Source organism: Aegilops tauschii, chromosome 5 (genome assembly GCF_002575655.3).
Source record: "Aegilops tauschii subsp. strangulata cultivar AL8/78 chromosome 5, Aet v6.0, whole genome shotgun sequence".
Taxonomy (NCBI): domain Eukaryota; kingdom Viridiplantae; phylum Streptophyta; class Magnoliopsida; order Poales; family Poaceae; genus Aegilops; species Aegilops tauschii.
This window is the reverse complement of record NC_053039.3, coordinates 427,227,602-427,248,323: the sequence shown is the minus strand read 5'-3', so window position 1 is coordinate 427,248,323 and position 20,722 is coordinate 427,227,602. Positions and strand designations below refer to the sequence as shown.

The following is a 20,722-nucleotide window of genomic DNA, read 5'->3' as shown; positions in this document are numbered from 1 at the left end:
TCTTCGTAGAATATGTAGGAACCAATATGAGCATCCAGGTTCCGTTGTTGGTTATTGACCAAAGAGGTGTCTCGATCATGTCTACATAGTTCTCGAACCCGTAGGGTCCGCACGCTTAACGTTCGATGACGATTTTGTATTATATGAGTTATGTGATTTGGTGACCGAATGTTGTTAGGAGTCTCGGATGAGATCATGGACATGATGAGGAGTCTCGAAATGGTCGAGAGGTAAAGATTCATATATAGGACGATGATATTAGGATACCGGAAGTGTTCTGGGGGTACCGGGTACATATCGGGTCACCGGAAGGGGTTCCGGGCACCCCCCCCCCCCCCGGGCAACTATATGGGCCTAATGGGCCAAGAAGGGGATAGACCAGCCCCTAAGGGGCTGGTGCGCCCCCATATAGGCCGAAATAGGAGGAGAAGGAAAGAGGGGAAGAGAGAAGGAAGGGGAGGGATTCGGCCTCCCCCTTCCTTCCCTCTCCCTCCTCCTTCCTTCCTCCTCCGGAACTTATGGAAAAGGGGGAGGCCGAATTGGGGAGGCGCCCAAGTAGGATTCCTCCTACTTGGGGCGCCCCCTTGGCTGCCTCTCCTTCCCTCCAACCCATATATATGTGGGGGGGCACCGCTAGAACACATACCAACAATTGTTAGCCGTGTGCGGCGCCCCCTCCATAATTTACGCCTCCGGTCATATTCACGTAGTGCTTAGGCGAAGCCCTGCGTGGATCACTTCACCATCACCGTCACCACGCCGTCGTGCTGACGGAACTATCCCTCGACACTTTGCTGGATCAAGAGTTCGAGGGACGTCATCGAGCTGAACATGTGCAGAACTCGGAGGTGCCGTACATTCGGTGCTTGATCGGTCGGAACGAGAAGAAGTTCGACTACATCAACCGCGTTGTCAAACGCTTCCGCTTCGGTCTACGAGGGTACATGGACACACTCTCCCCCTCTCGTTGCTATGCATCTCCTAGATACATCTTGCGTGAGCGTAGGAATTTTTGAAATTGCATGCTACGTTTCCCAACAACTTGTGCGGTACTTCCGCTGGAGTACCGCGCACACTACCGTGGATTTCTATATTACCCTTCTTGAATTCGTGGTTGTACCACTTGATCCAGCGGCAGTACCACGTGCGCGGTACTTCCGTTAGAGTACCGCGCACACTACCATGGAAGTCTCTCTTACCCACTGGCTAATTCGCGGTAGTGTCGCTTATCTAAGATGGTAGTACCGCTCCGGCAATACTACCGCGCCAGTTCTTGCTGGTCCTTAGTGGGTCTCGGTGACTACCCTGTACTTAGCGGTAGTACCGCTCCCCGAGCGATAGTACCGCTTAAGGCAGTTCTAGAACATAAGGGTTGGATTTCTCTTCCCACTATATAAGGGGGTCTTCTTCCCCAATGCCCCCAACGACTTTGAGCAAGCTTTCTCCTCCATTGTTGACCTCCAAAAGCTTTGCTTTCTCTCTATTCCTCCCATTATATTGCATCTTTTTTTAGGGAAAAGATAGAGGAGATCTAGATATACATTCTCCACCAATCCATCTCTCCTATTAGTGAGGGGAACCTTGTGGATCTAGATCTTGGAGTTTTCTGTGTTCTCCTTGTTCTTCCTCTCATATTCCTCCACAACTTTCGTTGCTTTGGTGGGATTTGAGAGTGTGGGACTTGACCACTTCCTATGTTCTTGCCATTGCATTAATTGCATCAGTTTGAGTTCTCCACGGTGATACATGGAAGTGAAAGTTGAGAAGCTTATTACTCTTGGGTGTTTGGGCACCCTAGAGCTTGTGCCTCTTGGTTGCTTGGGCGCCCTAGACGGTTGGTGGTGTCGCGGAGCTCAATCATTGTGGTGTAAAGCTTCGGGCAAGCTTTGGGGTCTCCTATTAAGTTGTGGAGATTGCCCCGAGCAATTTGTACGGTTCTGTGACCACCCCCAGGGGTCGCCATTTGTACGGGTTCGGTGAACGCCCTTAAGGGTCCCTTAGTGGAATCACGACACCTTGCATTGTGCGAGAGCGTGTGGAGAATACGATGGCCTTAGTGGCATTTTGGAGAGCATTGTGCCCCCGCACCGCTTTTACGAAGATTAGCATCGGCAAGGATGTGAACTTCATGATACATTGTCGTCTCCACGTGCCTCGGTTATCTCTTACCCGAACTCTTTACTTATGCACTTACTTTGTGATAGCCTTCGCGCTTGAAGTTATATATCTTGTTATCACATAGTTGTTTATCTTGTTTAGCATAAGTTGTCGGTGCACATAGTTGAGCCTAGTATATTTAGGTTTTGTGCTTAACAAATTAAATGCTAATTTTATTACGTACTTGTTCAAGCCTAAACCATAATTATTTTTAAACGGCCTATTCAACCCCCCCCCCTCTAGGCGACATCCACGTCCTTTCAACCTTCGTAATCAAACCCTTGGTCGTAGATGCTATCACTACGCTCATCCTCTATGATCATGTTGTGCATGATCACACAAGTAGTCATCGCATTCCACATCTTGCGCTGGCTCCATGTTCTGGCAGGGTATCGAACAATAGCCCCTCGAGATTAGAGCACACCAAAAGTACACTTCACATCCTTCCTAGCACTCTCTTGTGCTTGGGAAAACCTAGCTCGCTTCTCTCCTACCAGCCTGGAGATTGTCTTCACAAGAGTTGACCACTGACGATAGATACAATCAACTAGGTAGTATCCCTTGTTGTGGTGGTGACATTTGACCTCAAAATTGACCTCTGGGCAGTTGCCTTTTGCAAACCATGTGAACACCGGAGACCGCTGAAGCACGTTGATGTCATTGTGAGAACCTGCAATGCCGAAGAAAGAGTGCCAAATCCATAGGTCTTGTGATGCCACAACTTCAAATATGACCGTGCAAGCTTTAACATGCCCCTTATACTTCCCCTGCCAAGCAAATGGACAGTTCTTTCACTTCCAGTGCATACAATCTATGCTACCAAGCATTCCTGAAAAAGCCTCTGGATTCATTGACCGCCAACATCCGGGTTGTATCTGCAATATTTAGTTCTCTCAAGTACTCCGGGCCAAACACTGCAACCACAGCTTTGCAGAACCTATACAAAGAACCTATACAATGATTCAAGGCATGTGGACTCACTCATCTAGGCATACTCATCCACAAGATCACCAGGAATTCCGTAAGCAAGCATCTGGATAGTTGTAGTTCATTTCAGATAAGAGGAGAAGCCAACCCTTTCGAGGGCATCATTCTTGCATCTAAAATAATCATCATAGTCCACCACTCCCTCCCGAATACAGTTGAACATATGTCTAGCCATCCAGAAGCGTCGCTGGAAAAGCTTGGCATTGTAGAGTGGGGACGTGCACTGGAAATAATCGCTACATAGTAGGCAATGGCCACTCTCCCTATTACTATTCAAGGCCAGAGCATTGATCCCCTAAACATTGGCCGCATCCTAGAAATGTGCTCATTGACGACCATAGTAGCAACCACAAAGTCCTCATCGTCAGACGATGAATCATCTAGCGAACATATGACTTTTTTTGCGGGGGATCTGGCGAATATATGACATTGTTGAAAAAAACTCATCATCATTGTCAACCATGGTACCTTGTGGGCAAAAGGCCAAACACCTTGCGGGCGGGAATAGAGTCGATCGTGGTGAAGGCGCGGTCGTTAAGGGCAGCAGGCATGTCGACGTCCATGCCCTCCGGTGGTGATCGTGGAGGCGAGGGCTGTTCCCACGAGCCTTTGTAGGTGTCCCTTCTCGTGCTACGACGACGGCGCTGAGCGGTCATAGACGCCGGCCTTGGTGGATGTGGCGACGGTCGTGCCTCGGTGGATGCGGCGGCCGTGCCTCGGTGGTGTCGTCACAACCGAAACTAGGTGGTGACGACGAGGGCGGCGAGGTGGGAGATCGAGTGTGGAGGGGAAGGGGAAAGAAAGGTCGTTGTGCCACCGGCGGGTGGGCTAGGGGGAGGACAAGGGTGGGCGTCGTGCGCATCTATGCCAACACAAACCGGCCCAAATTTGGGCCGGAAATGGGTCACGGCAGACAGAAAAATAGACAACCGTCTGTTTGCGTCGGCGCGTTGGGCCGCGTTTTTTGTCCGCTTCGACCCAAGCGGACACGGATAGACAAAATGGGTCACCGCATTGGAGTTGGCCTAACGGGTCGCCGCATTGAAGTTGGCCTAATGAGCTGAGCTTTCGACTGTTCATTGAGCTCGCGAGCTACGAGCTTTTGGTAGCCCTAATTGTGTTGTTGCGTTCTTCAAGACCTCCAGTGCTGTTATTGGTGAAAGTTGTGGATACAGCACCTAAACGCAACAACACAACTTCACTGTAATTGGGCCCCTGGACATCGAAAAAACATAGAGCAAGCAAGACTGAATGTTCCAGACTATGAACCAGTGTGATGCACACAAGAATAAAACTGGAGTGTACAACAAAAAGAAACCACCTTGGCTGCTCCTAAACGCAGATCTCATATTCCATAGTTTGAGACAACATATTCCACAAGTTATAATCACTCAAGAAACGTCAACCGCTGATGCAAATTTAGCACCGAAGCATGCAACCCTCAAACATTACTACTACTACATATTACATGTCCCAAGGCCAAAATCAAATTGCAATGCTTGTTCTAGAGAATTTTCAGAGAGAAAATACAGGTACACCAAGCCACCAAGAGCTTATATTTCTAAATTTAACTGAAACAATATCTTCGATCCTGGAGCCACACCAATCAATTCTAAAAAAACACTTATCTTGAAGCTTTAGCATGATCAAAAGAGATAAATTCGGACTCAATGCCTTCAAAACTAGGAACCTAGCGTCATTAACAACATTTGATATCTTAACATCAATGCATTATTGACTTGAGAAAAAATTGGTAGCTCATCACACTTGCACGTGCAACATAACATACCGCCAATAGATCTGTATTGCCAAAACCTTGGGCATTGTAATTCTGACTTTGTGTACGTATTGCCAAACCAGAGCGGTGGCTGGGCAATCCAAATCGGAGCCGGCTGTCGCCACCTTATTATTCCTCATAGTAATGAGCATAGTTTATTAAATTTTCCTTTATATATGTAGCTGAACGTAATGGCCAGGTCCATAAAGAACATGAATTATCTCCAAAAACACAAAACGTATGGAAACTTCAATGACAACCTTCATCTGCCTTTTCCTGGATCTTTTTTCCGTGCTTTTGCCAATTACAGTAAAGCTGTTGCACCCACTGCTTTCGTGAATGCATCAGAAGCCAGGGGGCTACTGGTCAGGCATTATTGATGCAGCACCTAGGCCACAAGGACGAGCCGACTGAGACGAGACAGTTGATCTTTGGAGCAGACAGCATCTAGGCTTCCGAGGAAGACTTTGGAATATACTCTCTGTTTTATTTGAGGGGGTCTATGGAATATACGGTGTCCGGTGAAGCACCTCACGCCTTGATCCTCACGGCTATCGACCAAGAGGTTCAAGACCTGGGACCAGCCGGCGTTACCGTCCGTTTTATCCTGTCTCCATTCTTCTCCGAGAAAAACCGGTGATATAGTCCGGTGTAAGATGCAACAGACCGGACGGTCCGTCGCCGGCAACTTCGGTCTTCTGGAACCAAACACCGATGACATTTGCAGGAGACCTGAATCGAACAAAGATTCCCGAGCACCGCAATGACGCCCTTTTAGCCGTGGCACGGTGCATTCGACGTCAGATTCTTCAAGACCTTGACTGACCGACCTTGGAGCAAGCATTACAGAGTTGGCCTCCCTCACCTTCCCACAGATCAAGGCCTGCCCCTCAGAAGAATTTGCATTCATTTCACAACTGAACAGGCAAAACCCAGCAAAGGTGAGATGAGCTGTAACAGTCAGGGGGTTTAGTGATACGCACCTAATGTCAATTAATAGCCTCCAATGATGGATTTGCCTGAACCAAACACGGCCCTGGATCAACCCAACCCACCTAATTGGAAAGGCTTGATAGCAATGGCAATTAATCTCTTTCGTACCAGACAGACCTGCCTAACGCGACACCCTTAACCGCAAATTAGCACACTTTAGTAATCAGACCTGCCTAACTGTGCTTTTGCAGTGCCACCAACCTGTAGGCCAAGAAAATCAAGCTAATGCAGGCAGCATTCATTGAGATTATGTCCAGATCGATCAAATATGCAGTGTAAAGCATATTATCACACCCCTCCTTGCTGTGGACCATTCAGGAAGCACAGTTAGCTCAACTCCAGACAACAAGGCACGGCATGATGTTTTAGAAGAAACCAATTAGATAACAGGGTATATATACGACTTTGGCACGTACTCCCTCCGTTCCAAAATAGATGACCCAACTTTATACTAACTTTGTACTAAAGTTAGTACAAACTTGAGTCACCTAAAAGTGAAGCTAATTCTAGTGCTTTCCCCCAAAGAAGTAAAGACAGAACGGACTGAAGGGGAAATAGAGGGCAAATGAGTCCAGAACTGAAAGCAAAGTTGGTATAAATGCTTAATTGTCAAGGATCTGGACTGGTCGAGACTGACCTCTGTATGTCAGTTGGATAGCACCCATCTTGTACATTTCAGTCTTCTGCGGCACTTTCACATCATAAATGTGGGTTGAGCTTGATTGATGTACAATGTGGTGCACTTGAACCCCATGCTGCCTGCCATCGGTACATGATAGCGAAACAGATCATTAACTACAAAGCATCTAACAACACTAGCAAACAAACAGATTTTCAGAAAGAAAAAAAAGACAGAAGAGTAGATGGCGAACACAAGCAGAATTAATAAGCTCCATCACACGAGAAGGCCAAGTGAAAGCTGACAAAGCACTCTCTGGTGATACATGCAAGACAATATTATTGTCACTACTAGAGGATCAAACACTTACTATTTGGAGGAAAGGGCTGACACTCTCAAGTGGCAAGCTGACAGCAAGTCGGTTCAGACTTCAGAACTCGGATCAACCTGTATAAAATCGGGACCTGTTCCATGCTCAAACAGTGGTACTGGTGCAAAACTTTGAAAGTAGACCTGGTCAACAATACAAAAAATCCAAAACTGAACAGCCATTATTTAGGAAGTTAAAACATCTGCAGGGCAGCACAGAGTAACCAAAAGACGACGGCATCTTTTGCAGACAATGTCAGACATTGTAACTGTAGATGATACCGAGTACTTCCTCCGTCCCAAAATAAGTGTCTCGACCTTAGTACAACTTTGTACTAGAGTTAGTACAAAGTTGAGACACTTATTTTGGGACGGAGGGAGTACCAACTAGTGGATCTGCAATAATATGTAAATTGCATTTCAGAGCCTTTAACTGATATTCAGAGGAACAGAACCTAGACAGGGTCAGTTAAGTTCAGCACGTTCATCTGCTCAGCATATAGTGCACTTGCACGACAGTGACAGCACAAGATAATCCATCTACCATAGCCGAATAAGGCCGACTACAGCGCTACAAGAACCTTCATCATTCGTTCTAGACTGAAAGAAGAAGTCGGCATGGTATATAATTGTTCCGTATTCTCAACAGTGCCTTTTCTACTGGTTGTTGATTGTTCTTTTAATATGTACAATCTTGCTTCTGCATCGACACGGAAACCGGAGAGCAGTAAGGCCCCATACACATGTGCACATTTGCTATTTTGCACGCTTTCTAAACAGGAAAATGAAACAATCATTTTCGTTAGTCCAAGGACTGTAGATGTCAACTTGAGGCGATGTCCTGAAAGATCAGTTAAGGTGATTAGGCTGGTATGGTTGCTCACCAGTCATAGACTGCAACTCAACAGAAACACTCCTACAGCAGCCAATTTCTGCCTTTTGACAAGCCTGGAGGCTGAGCTACAAACTACAGTTGAATTATCATTGCATATGTAACTAATGGTATAGGGTGGTTGATTATACAGAAAGAAAAAAAACCATCTGACATATGACCAATTAATCACCAAAAAGCAATATTCTTCCTCTCGGTGAATCTCATACTAAGGTTAGATCTGCTCGGGATTATGTAGCCGCAGGTCAGGTAAGATGCTAAACTACTACAATTCCTGGTTGCATGGGTTGCAGGTCCTATTCTTGGGTCAGCTATCCCTTCAGACTTGGAACAAACAACATGACCGGGAGCTAGTTAAACGATATTAGTCAAAAAATCTAACAGAACCCCAGCTTATTAAAGTGCCTAGGCTAACAAGCACATAGCAAATGCAAGCATAGTAAATATCATCGCACGAGAAGGCCAAATGAAAACTGACAAGCACTCTCTGGTGATATATGCAAGACAATATTATTATTACTACTAGAGGATCAAACACTTACTATTTGGAAGGTCTGACAATCTCGAGTGGCAAGCTGACAGGAAGTCAGTTCAGAACTTGGATCAAACTGCATCAAATTGGGACATGTTCCATGCTTAAGAAATAGCAGTACAAGAACTTTGAAAACAGACCCTGTCAACAATACAAAACAAATCCAAAATCGTATGCCATCACTTACTAAATTAAAACATCTGCGGTGCGGCAGTAAATAGTTGACATATAATCTGCAAATAGTGGATGACATCATGCGCCAACTAGTGGCTTTGCAATAATTTGTAAGTTGCACTTCAGAGCCTTCAACAGATATGCAGATGAATAGATCCTCCTACACAGGGTCAGTTTAGCATGTTCACTTGTTCAGGGTGCACAGGCAGGACAGTGACAACAGAAGACATATCAGCCCAGTTGCCATGGGCCGACTACAGCGCTACAAGAACCTTCATCATTATGTTCTAGACTGAAAGAAGAACACATCATGGTATATAGTTGTTTTGTATTTTCAACAGTGCCTTTTGCACTGTCTGTTGTTCGTTTAATATGTACAACCTTGGCTCATTGCATCGACATGGAGAACAGACAGCAGTAATGCCACATACACATATGCACAATTGCTGTTTTGCGCTTTTCTGAACAGGAAAGTAAATCAATCAATTTTGTTAGTCCATGGACTGTAGATATTCAGAACTTGAGAGCAATGTTCTGAAAGATCGGTTAAGCTGATATAGTTGCTCTGCAGTCGCAGAGTGCAATTTAACAGAAACAATCCTACTGTCCTACTACTACAGCAGCCAGTTTCTGCTTTTTGAGAAGCCCGAAGCTACAAACTACAGTCGAATTATCATTACAGACTAGTCAGCTATCCCTCCGGACTTAAAACAAACAGCGTGAGTGCTAGATAGTTAAAGAATGTTAGTCAGATAAACCTTGCAGAACCTCAGTATCTTGGGTAACAATTAAGGCCTAGACTAACAGCCCAATCCCTGACACACAGGCAGTACACACATGAAAGGATCCAAAGAGTCAAGCGTTCCCTTAACAGAATAAATAAGGTTATTGGGACAAACCCTGTACACACTAGACCCTTATTAAATGAATTTTTAAATTTACAAGGATTATTTCTAGCTAATCTTACTTTTCCCTAAGATCAACGTTACCTCAAATCGCTCAGTCAAAAGTCATACATGCAAGGCACCAAATTATTGCAGGGAGTGAATTCCATGTTACAACAAATAGTTCATATAAGCTATTGCTTCTGTTTGTAAATAGATGATGCCCTAGAAACTGTGCAGTCAGACTGCTGGAATCTTGAATATTGCTAACATATATTCAGATTGCTTAGGTGATAATGCTATAACTATAATAGAAATTCTCATGAAAAATACTTTAATAATATGATAAGTTTATAGTTTATCTTAACATTTCTGTAATGAAATTAACAGTCAAAGTTACATATTGCATACTGTGCCCACTGCTCCTGTCCAAAACATCATCTATTAGCGAAGGGAGATAGTATTATTTAAACTGGTGTTCAATTGTGGGAAAACACATTGGCCTTTGTTTGATGCACAAGATAGTGCATTTTCTTCATTTATTTAAATTTCAAAAAAAAAATCTTTGACTGCCTATACTAAAAAGGGATGCAAATGACAGTATTTATTGGGAATGTATATTTCTCATTTCACTGAAAATGAAGTCAGCTTGTCACACCTGGCCACTTGGCTTGTGTGACTTGGCAATCCTGCGGAGGGACCCACCGTCGTGTGCGTGTGTGAGTCGCGTGAGCTTATATGCTGGCCGCCTGTGGCTGTTGTGGGGGTGTGATGTGACCAGTTCAAACCTCTCACCTAATCCTTCCTCTGGAAGTAAAGTTCTTCTTCCTCCCCAAGTCTCTCTCGCGCTGCTCTCACCCCCTCTCGATCCCCTTCTCCTCCCGTTCGTTACAGTTGGTAATCAGAGCCAAATTCGCCCAAAAAAATTTCTCCCCGTCGAGCTGGTTGAAGATCGGTAACATCCACCGCGCCGGTGTGTGCTGCTCCGGCAAGCGCACCCAAAATCAGTCGCGGGGTTCGATCTCTTCCAAGCGAGGCGACGGCGCCCTCCAAAGCTTCGGCGGCGACGCGTCAGGTGCTGGCCGCCATGGACGAGAGTAACAGCAACATCACCAAGATGCTTGAGTCTCTCCTCGCCAAGATGGACGAGCAGAAGGCGGTCCACGACAAGCAGATCGAGATTCAGGCCGCCTTCAACGCGCAGATCTCGTAGGACGTGCGTGGACTCGCCCGGCAGATCGATCTGACCCAGGCCGACGTTGACACAACCCGCAAGACGGTGGAGGGCTCTGCATCGCCATCGGGATCGGTCACCACCGTGCTTCACCAGCCCGCCGCTACGCAACAACCACCACCTCCGCCTCCGCCGCCTCCTCACTCGCCGCGCGTGGCCGCCGAACCAGGCTGCCCTGCGTCCGCGCACGCGCGCCTCGGAGACCATCGCCCTCCGTTGATTCCAGTGGCCCCCTCGGGCGGGTTCACCGCCCCGGCTGCCGTTGCCTCTCCGACAGCGGGCTACTACGGCAACGACTACCACAAGCCACCGAAGCACGATTTCCTCGGTTCGATGGCTCCGCCCCGTACCTGTGGCTGGATCGCTGCCTGGCGTATTTCGAGCTTTACAAGGTCGCACAACACAGCTGGGTGGCCACCGCGGCGCTGTACATCGAAGGCCAAGCTGCGCACTGGCTGCAAGCATTTCGTCAAACACATCGCGGCATCACCTGGGAAGTGTTCACGTCCGCCGTGCTTGAGGAGTTCGGCGCCGACGAGTTTGAGGTGGTCATGCACAAGCTGTTGCAGCTTCCCCAGACTGCCACGGTCACCGAGTATCGCGCGGCGTTCGACGAGCAAATGTACCATCTGCTTGCGCTAGATCCGTCCATCAATACCCAGTTTATCCTGGGCTTGAAGGACGAGCTACGCGCCCCAGTTCGGCTCCAAGCGCCCTCGAGCATCACCAGGGCGTCGGTATTGGCGCGCATTCAAGAGGAGGAACTAGGCACGACGCGCGCACGCCCACGCATCACGCCAGCGGGACGGCCTCCACCGGCGACGCCTCCTCCACAACCACAGGCGGCCGCGCCCAACCGCGCCCCACCGGACGACTACGCACGCGAGCGGCAACTTCGCGACTACCGCCGTGCCAATAACTTGTGCTTCAAGTGTGGCGACCGCTACTCGCGCGAGCACCGGTGCGCCCAGCCCGCCCAGCTGCTCACCATCAGCATCGGTGATCACGGCGAGGTGCTCTCCGACGACACCATCCACGCCCTGCAACTGCTCGACGACCCCGGACCAGCCGCGCAGCCGCCCGCTCCGGCTGGAGACGCCCCCGAATGCTGCCTCCTCTCGTCGCACGCTCTGGATGGCACGGACTCGGCGACCACGATCCGCCTGCGCGCGCTGGTGGGCAACCAGGTCATGTTGCTCCTTCTCGATTCGGGCGGTTCACACAGCTTCATCAACAAGTCCTTCGTCGATCGCCTCGGGCTGGCGACGGAAGAGATGCCGTGGGTGGACGTGCGCGTTGCCAACGGTGACCGTCTCACCTGCAACTGTATCGTGCCCGAACTCAAGTGGTGGATGCAGGGGCACACGTTCGCCACACCGATGCACGAGCTGGACATTGGCGCTTACGACGGCATCCTGGGCATGGACTGGCTTGCCCAGCACAGTCCCATGACGTGTCACTGGCAGGACAAGTGGGTCAAATTCACCCACGACGGCGAAGAGGTCACACTCTGGGGCGTGCCCACGAAAGCGTCCACCACCCTCAAGGCGATCAAACCCGACGAGCTGCGCAAGATGATCGCGGGCAACGACGTCTGGGCAATGGCGATGGTGGACACGTGCGGGCGCTTACGGCCACCACGGCGTAAGTGTGCCAGTCAGACATCGCTCGCTGATCTTTTGGAGGAGTTCGCCGACGTGTTTGCGGCGCCGCAGGGGCTGCCTCCACACCGCCAGTACGACTACGCCATCACCCTGGTCGAGGGTGCGGTTCCCGCGAACACGCACCCATACCGTTACTCGCCGCTCCAGAAGGACGAGATCGAGCGCCAGGTCAAGGAAATGCTGGATGCCGGCGTGATCACGCACAGTGTGAGCCCGTACGCCACGCCGGTCCTGCTGGTCAAGAAGAAGGACGGCACCTGGCGGTTCTGCGTCGACTATCGCCGCCTCAACGACGCCACCATCAAAAACAAGTTCCCCCTGCCCATTATCGATGAGCTGCTCGACGAGTTGGCCGGTGCCGTGGTCTTCTCCAAGCTAGACTTGCGCGCCGGCTACCACCAGATCAGGATGCGCGAAGAAGACGAGTACAAGACGGCGTTCAAGACGCACCACGGCCACTTCCAGTTCCGGGTCATGCCGTTCGGCCTCACGAACGCGCCGGCCACGTTCCAATGCCTGATGAACGCCATTTTTGGTAAGTATGTGCGCAAGTTTGTGATCATCTTTCTGGATGACATTCTTGTCTTCAGTGAGACCATGGAGGAGCACCTAGAGCACCTGCGTGTCGTCTTCGAGCTCCTTCGCGCCCACCAGCTCTACGTCAAGGAGTCCAAGTGCACGTTCGCCGCCGATCACATCGACTACCTCGGCCATGTGATCTCCAAGGAGGGCGTGGCCATGGACAAGGAGAAAACGAGCGCGATGGAACAATGGCCGACGCCGACGAACGCCACCGAGCTGCGCGGGTTTCTGGGCCTCACCGACTACTACAGAAAATTCGTGCCACACTACGGCATCATCGCCAAGCCGCTAACACAGCTGCTCACCAAGAAAGGCTTCGCTTGGACGGAGCAAGCTCAAGCGGCCTTTGATCGGCTCAAGACGGCGATGGTCACCACGCCAGTGCTCGCGCTCCCCGACTTCGACAAGCCGTTCTCGATCGAGACGGACGCGTGCGACACAGGGGTGGGCGCGGTGCTCGTCCAGGCAGGCCACCCGGTCGCCTACTTTAGCAAGGCCCGGGGAGTGCGCAATCAGCAGCTTTCGACGTACGAGAAGGAGTTTCTGGCGGTGATGATGGCGATCGACAAATGGCGCCCGTACCTGCAGCGCGGCCCCTTCGACATCCTCACGGACCACAAGTCCCTCTGCAATCTGGGCGAACAGCACCTGGAGACCGAGCTGCAGCGCAAGGCCATGGCGAAATTGGTGGGACTGCAGTTCAGGTTTCAGTACAAGCGGGGACTGGACAACAGCGCGGCCGATGCCTTGTCGCGCGTTGGCAAGCAACTCGACCTGGCCGCGCTTTCGACGTGCCAGCCGGCCTAGCTGCAGGAAGTGCTCAACTCCTACTCCACAGACCTAGATGCACAAGATCGCCTGCAGAAGCTCGCCCTGGCCAGCCCGGACGACGACAGCTACGAGCTGCATCGCGGTGTCATTCGCCGCCAGGGTCGCCTGTGGATTGGCGCCAACGCCGCGCTCCACAACAGCGCGGTGGGTGGCCACTCCGGCGCCACGACGACGTACCAGCGCGTGCGCAAGCAGTTCGAGTGGCGCGGTCTCAAGCGCGACGTCGAGGAATTTGTGCAGCAGTGCGCGATCTGCCAGCAGGCGAAGCACGAGCACTGCAAGCCGGCAGGACTCCTGGCACCTCTTCCAGTGCCGACCGCGCCGTGGGAGGATCTCACGATGGATTTCGTGGAAGGCTTGCCCGTGTCGGACGGAGCTGACACGATCATGGTGGTGGTGGATCGGTTCACCAAGTTCGCCCATTTTGTTCCCCTGCGCCACCCGTTCCATGCACCGCAAGTGGCGAAGGCGTTCTGGGACAACGTTGTAAAGCTTCACGGCATTCCCGCTTCGATCGTCTCCGACCGCGACAAGGTATTCACCAGCAACCTCTGGAAGCAACTGTTCGCCGGCGCGGGCACCAAATTGCTCTACTCCACCGCGTACCACCCGCAGACGGACGGCCGGAGCGAGCGCGTGAACCAGTGCATGGAGATGTATCTCCGGTGCGCGGTGCACGACGCGCCGCGTCAGTGGCGTCGCTGGCTGCCCATGGTCGAGTTCTGGTACAACTCTACGTTCCATGCCTCGCTCAACTGCACTCCATTCAAGGCGCTCTACGGGAGGGAGGCCAACCTCGGGACAATGCCGGCCTGGCCAGTGGACGAGCACGCCGGCGAGGACATGGACTGGGCGGCGCACACGGAGCACATCTGCGTCCAGCTGGAGCGCGCTCAGCGCCGTTTCAAGAAGCAGGCCGATCACAATCGCACGGAGCGCCAGTTTCAAGTCGGCGAGCAAGTACTGTTGGAGCTGCAGCCCTACGCGCAGCGCTCGGTCGTCAACCGGCCCTGCGCCAAGCTCGCCTTCAAATTCTTCGGCCCGTACACCATCCTCGAGAAGATCGGCCTCATGGCGTACAAGCTTGACCTGCCGCCAGCGAGCCAGGTGCACCCAGTCTTCCACGTCTCACAGCTCAAGCCATTCACACCGGACTACACGCCGGTGTACGCAGAGCTGCCGCGCGTGCCGGACCTCTCCGTGTCGTCGGCGGCACCAACACAGCTGCTGGAACGGCGCATGATGAAGCGCGGGAATGCTGCCATCATGCAGGTCAAGGTGCAGTGGGGCGAGGGCTCGCCGGCCGCCACCACCACATGGGAAGATTACGAGGTGCTCCGGCAGCGTTTCCCGTCAGCAGCCATTTGGGAGGACTCGGGGACAAGTTCATAGGAAGAAGCTCAGTCTTAAGGGGGGGAGAATGTCACACCTGGCCACTTGGCATGAGTGACTTGGCAATCCTGCGGAGGGACCCACCGTTGTGTGCGTGTGTGAGTCGCGTGACCGGAGACAACAGGAGCGCCCCATTGATCCCAGTGCCCCTCCATTAGAACAGTTTGTCAGATAACAGTAATACTGACAAGTTGTTATCTGTTATGGTTTTGAATTGTGATTCAGATCTGGACAACCCTAGATAGCGACAGAACATCGAAAAATGGACACACAAAAAAAAGCAATAGAAACCGAAAATATATATTAAACATAGATACTGAACAAGACTAGAATTCCACCTAAGTTTGGATTTATCTGTCAGCCAGACTGAAGATAGCTTCTAGTGTACTAGTCTAACTAGTACAAAGTACAAACAGCAAAACTTAAGATGATATAGTCTGACTAGAATTATGTATGATTACGCATAGGAGATCTGGATACATTGTTCATTCCTTTTTTTCATCTGGTCTGAACTAGAACTAGATAGGAAATAAGCAGAGCACATCTAGTATGGCTAGAACTAAGAAAAAGGCTAATTCTGACTAAAACAGACTATAACCAATGATAATCTAGATTGATTAGAACTAAGAATGACTAGGCGAAGCAGATCAACAATTTGACGCCTGACCAAAATGAACAAAGCAAGAGGAAAACTAATAGGAAATTAATTGTTTGAGAGAAAATATAATACTGAATTGTTGAACTTACATCATAAGTGGCCTGTCAAAATTGATATTTAAGCCGATATAATTTTCTCCGAACTATATACTAGTGAACATCATCACCACTGAATTACATTAAAAAAACTAACAAGATAACCCACAACGAAGCTGCTTATCGTCTCAACTGAAAATGGAAAAAAAAGTGGCTGAATGCATAGCTCTCAACTCCCCTGCTGCAAAAACATGTGTTCAAGCACTGACCAAAAGACACAAAAACATCACCAAAGCACTGGGATGTTTTCTGACGCCCTCATCATGAGCGGCAACCCTGATGCCCCCTTAGCATGAGCTGCCTGCATGAAAATTCTGCTATGCCACCATGTGCACGAGAAAAACAACACACAAAACATGGAGCAGCAATCCCACATTCCCACGGCTGAAATCCCGAATGCCCCCTCGATTTTTAGTCTGAATGAAGCCAAACAACAGAGGGAAAAAATAGCATTTCTGATTTTATTTGCAGGTCGTCTAACCGATTACAGTATCAATTGTTTGGTTACAATATGTTGCAAAACATAGAACTGAATGACAGGACGTTGCTATGGTGATATTCCATCCGTAACACAAACAGTTTTCCATGGGAGAAATGAATGAAATAGATCCAGAGTACTCACAAGTCAAATGACACTGATCAAATTAGCTTGGGGGCAGAAAGGAGTTCTCTTGCTTGTGTCTTTGTCCCTTCACATAATGCTGAGCAAATGAAGATTCCATCAACCATTCTAGTGCAGATGCATGGCAGCATTGAGGGTGATAACTTCCCCAATTCATAGTGTCCGCAAGTTTAGGATAAGACCTCTCACTCAAATTTTCACCTCAGAATATAACACTCTCTTATCGATCAAGATCACTACACCATGGTGTAGATGCTAGCATGATAAATCAATCTTCCAATATGGTTCCCATGCCAGATTCAGAACTCAGGCTTCACTATATGACATTCAGTGTCGTTGTATGATTCTGTTCCTCAGTCGATGTAGAGTGATTCAACTCCCGAGTCCTCCCCACTATCGGCACCATCGTCCTCATCGTCAGCACCAACTTTCCTCTTTCTGCCACCTGCATCCCCAAGAAACTTCTCCCTCAATTCTGCTCCACCACGACGACCACCACCAAGCTCATCCCATCCACGACCCATGCTGGTGAACATACGATCCAAATTCGCCTTCTCTCGGCTCATCAAGAGCAGCTCCTCCAGCTTCCGCCTTGCGTCATGTATCTCATTGGAATCTAAAAGCTCCCCTTTATAGTAGGCCTCCCGGAGGAACACAGTGTGCAGCTTCCCCTGGTTTCCTCTTGTTGATATGTAAAATATCCCCTGGTACTTAAGCAAGAACTCTTTAATCTTCTTTGGCACGCCAAGGGCGTCGCGGAAGAGCGCGAGACGCTCTAGCGTGGTACGCTTGTCGACAGTGAGAGAGAGCAGCTCATGGACAGCAGCGACAGCACGCTTCTCCATGCGGCGTTGTGCCTCAAGTGAGCGCAGGTCGTGGCCAGAGACGTCCGCATACGGGGAAGCGTAGGGGAGGCGCTGCCACTTCCAAACTGCAATGCGGAAATACTTGCCAATCTTAAAGCCCGGCGGAAAGCGGGTGGGGAACGCGAAGCGCGCGTCCTCCTCGCCGGCGCCGGGAGCGCGGTGCTCGCGGTAGTGGCGCTCCCGGGAGCGCTCGACCGCGGCGACGGTGAGGTCGGGTGGGTCGTCAGGGGAGGGCACAAACTCGACGAACCCGTCAGGCGTGAGGCGGAACAGAGCGGGATTGGACAGGATGATGGAGTCGGCGAAGTCGTCGGGGAGGCCGAAGTCGCGGCGGAGGAGACGGATGTGCTCTAGGCGGAGGCGGTGGTGCGGGGGCGCGAGGAGGAGCAGCTTGCGGAGGCGGAGGACGGCGCCGGGGCGCAGGGAGGCGATGGCGTCGGCCTCGAGGCGCAGCGCGGCGGAGGCGCGCGGGGTGAGGCGCACGTGGAGGATGCGGTGGACGGGGTGGAGGAAGAGGTGGAAGGCGTGCGGGTGGCGCAGCATGAAGTTGCCGGCGTCGAGGGGCGCGAGGCGGAGCTGGCGGCGCGAGAGGGCGCCGAGGCGGGAGAAGGGCACGGAGACCGCGCCGCTGCCCCCGGCGGAGAAGGCGCCCGAGGGCGCGGTGGGGGTGGCGGCGTAGAGGAGCAGCGCGTGGAGCGCGAGGAAGCGGCGGACGCGCTTCTGCACCTCCATGATGCCGTCGAAGGCGTGGTCGCGGACGCGCTGCTGCTTCTGGGGAAGGGAGGTGGACTTGGAGGAGTAGCCGGCGTCGGCCCCGCCGACGAGCGCCGCCGCAACCGCGCGCGGCGGCGGCCGCATTGCGGCGATGCGACTGAGCATCGTGGTTTGTGGATGGTTTTGGGTGGGCTGGGCTGGGCCGCTTGACCAGTGAAAGAGAGAGGAGGAGAGGCCGAGTGCTAGGAAATGCGCGCGCGCGATGCCGTTGTTCCCGAGCGAGCGGCCGAACGCAGGCCGCCAGATGCGCTATCGGCTCAAAATAAAAAAATAGGAAATATTATATTGTTTTATTGTAATATTCAGCATGCTAGATTATATATTTTGTTCGACGCTTTGGTGTCTTCTCGGGCAATATGAATTTGAGATGTGATAACCACATTTTCAGATCGAACGTTTCTTAAATTGATGTTGTAAATGAGTTAGATAAAATGGAAAAATTATTGCCAGGAGATCACAAAGTCAAAGCTGGTCCTTACAAATCATAAAGTTTGATTCAGTAACCAAAACAAACCCTGATAGGCATCAACAATATTAACGCTCTTTAAGAGCATCTACGGTCGGCCATCTTAAACCCGCCTCGTATGCCCGGGTTCAGTCACGATTTTTTGACCCAGACAGTCCTCTCAAATGGCTCTCAAACGCCTGGGCTAACCGGCACCCTTCATATCTAGTACAAATATGGGGTGGATATGGGAGCGCCCAGGCACGCACGCCACGTCGGACCCGATAGCCCGATCATATCCTAAATTGCACCAAATCCACCATGAAGACCAGCCAGACCCATTTGCTATCTTCTCTCTTCTTCCTCCTCCGCGCCATCCGTTCCACGCTCCGCCGCCGCGCCCGCTCCACAACCGTTACCAGGCTCTCCGCCGCCAGCTCTGGAAGAGCCCTCCCGTCGTCGCCGACCCGGACGCCACCGTGGTACGTCCAGCAACTCTCTGGCTCCGCCTTGTGCTTGATGTGTTCGATACATTGTCTGACTGGATTTTTTGTGATTTTGTTACGTAAAACGATGGATTCTGATTATTCGTCGGACGAGGAGTATGGATTGGCGGAGCTTGACCAAATGATTCAAGATGAGTTCCTCGATTCGTCGGATTTGAACGAAGAAGTGGACATGACTATGCTCATGAGCATGCAAGAGGAAATGGACCGACAAGTGGAGCATATTCTCGACTTTAAGGGCTCAATCAAAGGGAGAAGAGTGATCAATCAGGACAGAGTGTCTGGAGCAAAGCTATTGGACAATGACTACTTTGCTCCCAAACATACTTTTCCAGATGATCCATGGTTTCGTCGTCGTTTCGCATGCGGAAAACATTGTTTTTGCGCATTGTGGAGGGAGTGGAGACACACGACCACTACTTCAAGCTCAAAAGGGATTCCTGCGGCCAACTCTCTTTCTCGGGCAAGCAGAAGTGCACGGCTGCTCTGAGGATGCTTGCACTTGGTACTGCTACAGATGTCGTTGGTGAGATGGTCAGGATGGGGGAGAGCACATGCCTGAAGATTACTGTCAAGTGTTCCCGCACCGTGGTGGAGGTGTTTGGACCTGAGTATCTCAGAGAACCAAATGCACATAATACAGAGAAGTTGTTGGCTATTGGAGAGGCAAGGGGGTTTCCAGAAATACTCGGATCAATTGATTGCATGCATTGGCAATGGAAGAACTGCCCCAACGGTCTTTGGGGAATGTATCAAGGTCACACCAGAGAGGTCACCATCATACTAGAAGAGTTGTGGCATCACATGACTTATGGATTTGGCATGTTTTCTTTGCAATGCCGGGTTCTCACAACGACATCAACGTGCTTCAACGATCTCTGGTGTTCAGGAGGCTTTGCAATGGGGAATCACCGTCGTGCAACTACACAGTCAACGACCGAGACTACAACATGGGATACTATCTAGCCGATGGAATCTATCATCAGTGTGCGGTGTTTGTGAAGACCATATCCGAGTCGTGTGGCAATAAATAGAGCCACTTTGCAACATTGCAGGAAGCGGCTAGGAAGGATGTGGAGAGGACATTTGGTGTGCTTCAAGCTCGTTGGGGAATTGCGCGGAGCGCTGCAATGACGTGGGAATCAGAAACTTTGTGGCGGTTGATGACATGTTGTGTTGTTCTGCACAATATGATTGTCGAGGTTGAGAGTGATGATGTAGGCCAAACCCATGATTTTGAAGCACCTGGAGAACAAGTTGAAATCCTGGAAGATCGAGATGCAGCTCAACTGATGAACTTTCTGCATATGCAGCAGAGTCTTCTAGATCAGCAGGTGCACACGCAGCTATTCATTGATCTTGTGGAGCACATGTGGACCCGCAATGGCAACCAAGGAGACAGTGCTTGAGTTTTGCACTTGAAATAAATTTTATGTAAACACTATCTATACTTCATACCAACATTTGCCATTTACGTGTGACATTGGCTTGTATGATCGACGTGCATGTATTTGCATGGATTTGAGAGTCTGGATTTGAGATATGTGAATGCCGGGACAAAAATATGAGGACCCGTCTGGATGCGCCCGTGGGCGTACCGAGGTGCCTCCGCGGACGACGTATAGGGGTTCGGATTTGCCAAGTCCGGTTGTAGATACTCTAAGTACTT

The 20,722-nt window shown here is 50.6% G+C and overlaps 2 protein-coding genes and 1 non-coding gene across 3 annotated transcripts; 1 reads left to right on the top strand and 2 right to left on the bottom strand.

Moving 5' to 3' along the window:
• Positions 1 to 4,214: 4,214 nt before the first annotated feature.
• LOC109753692 (uncharacterized) lies at positions 4,215 to 8,506 on the bottom strand. Its single transcript, XR_005757772.3, has 3 exons — positions 8,337 to 8,506; positions 6,904 to 7,046; positions 4,215 to 6,673 (listed from the first exon to the last, which is right to left on the bottom strand). It is a non-coding gene; the product is annotated as an uncharacterized protein (transcript).
• Positions 8,507 to 16,276: 7,770 nt separating this feature from the next.
• On the bottom strand, positions 16,277 to 18,254 carry LOC120961816 (protein ROOT PRIMORDIUM DEFECTIVE 1). Its single transcript, XM_040390678.3, has one exon. It carries the CDS (start codon positions 18,205 to 18,207, stop codon positions 16,816 to 16,818), a length of 1,392 nt encoding a protein of 463 aa, XP_040246612.1. The 5' UTR covers positions 18,208 to 18,254; the 3' UTR covers positions 16,277 to 16,815.
• An 866-nt stretch (positions 18,255 to 19,120) lies between these two features.
• On the top strand, positions 19,121 to 20,462 carry LOC141022944 (uncharacterized). Its single transcript, XM_073499233.1, has 3 exons — positions 19,121 to 19,330; positions 19,450 to 19,719; positions 20,109 to 20,462. The coding sequence occupies exons 1-3, from the start codon at positions 19,121 to 19,123 to the stop codon at positions 20,460 to 20,462; spliced, it is 834 nt and encodes a 277-aa protein (XP_073355334.1).
• The last annotated feature ends 260 nt before the right edge of the window (positions 20,463 to 20,722 follow it).

What these genes read in the sequence shown, in the direction of transcription:
- LOC141022944 (XM_073499233.1), top strand. Translation starts at nt 19,121, where the DNA reads ATGGATTCTGATTATTCGTCGGACGAGGAGTATGGATTGGCGGAGCTT. An exon ending in GAGTGATCAATCAGGACAGA is followed by an intron (nt 19,331 to 19,449) that starts GTGTCTGGAGCA and finishes CGCATTGTGGAG; the next exon opens with GGAGTGGAGACACACGACCA. An exon ending in AGTTGTTGGCTATTGGAGAG is followed by an intron (nt 19,720 to 20,108) that starts GCAAGGGGGTTT and finishes GCAACATTGCAG; the next exon opens with GAAGCGGCTAGGAAGGATGT.
- LOC120961816 (XM_040390678.3), bottom strand. Translation starts at nt 18,207, where the DNA reads ATGCTCAGTCGCATCGCCGCAATGCGGCCGCCGCCGCGCGCGGTTGCG.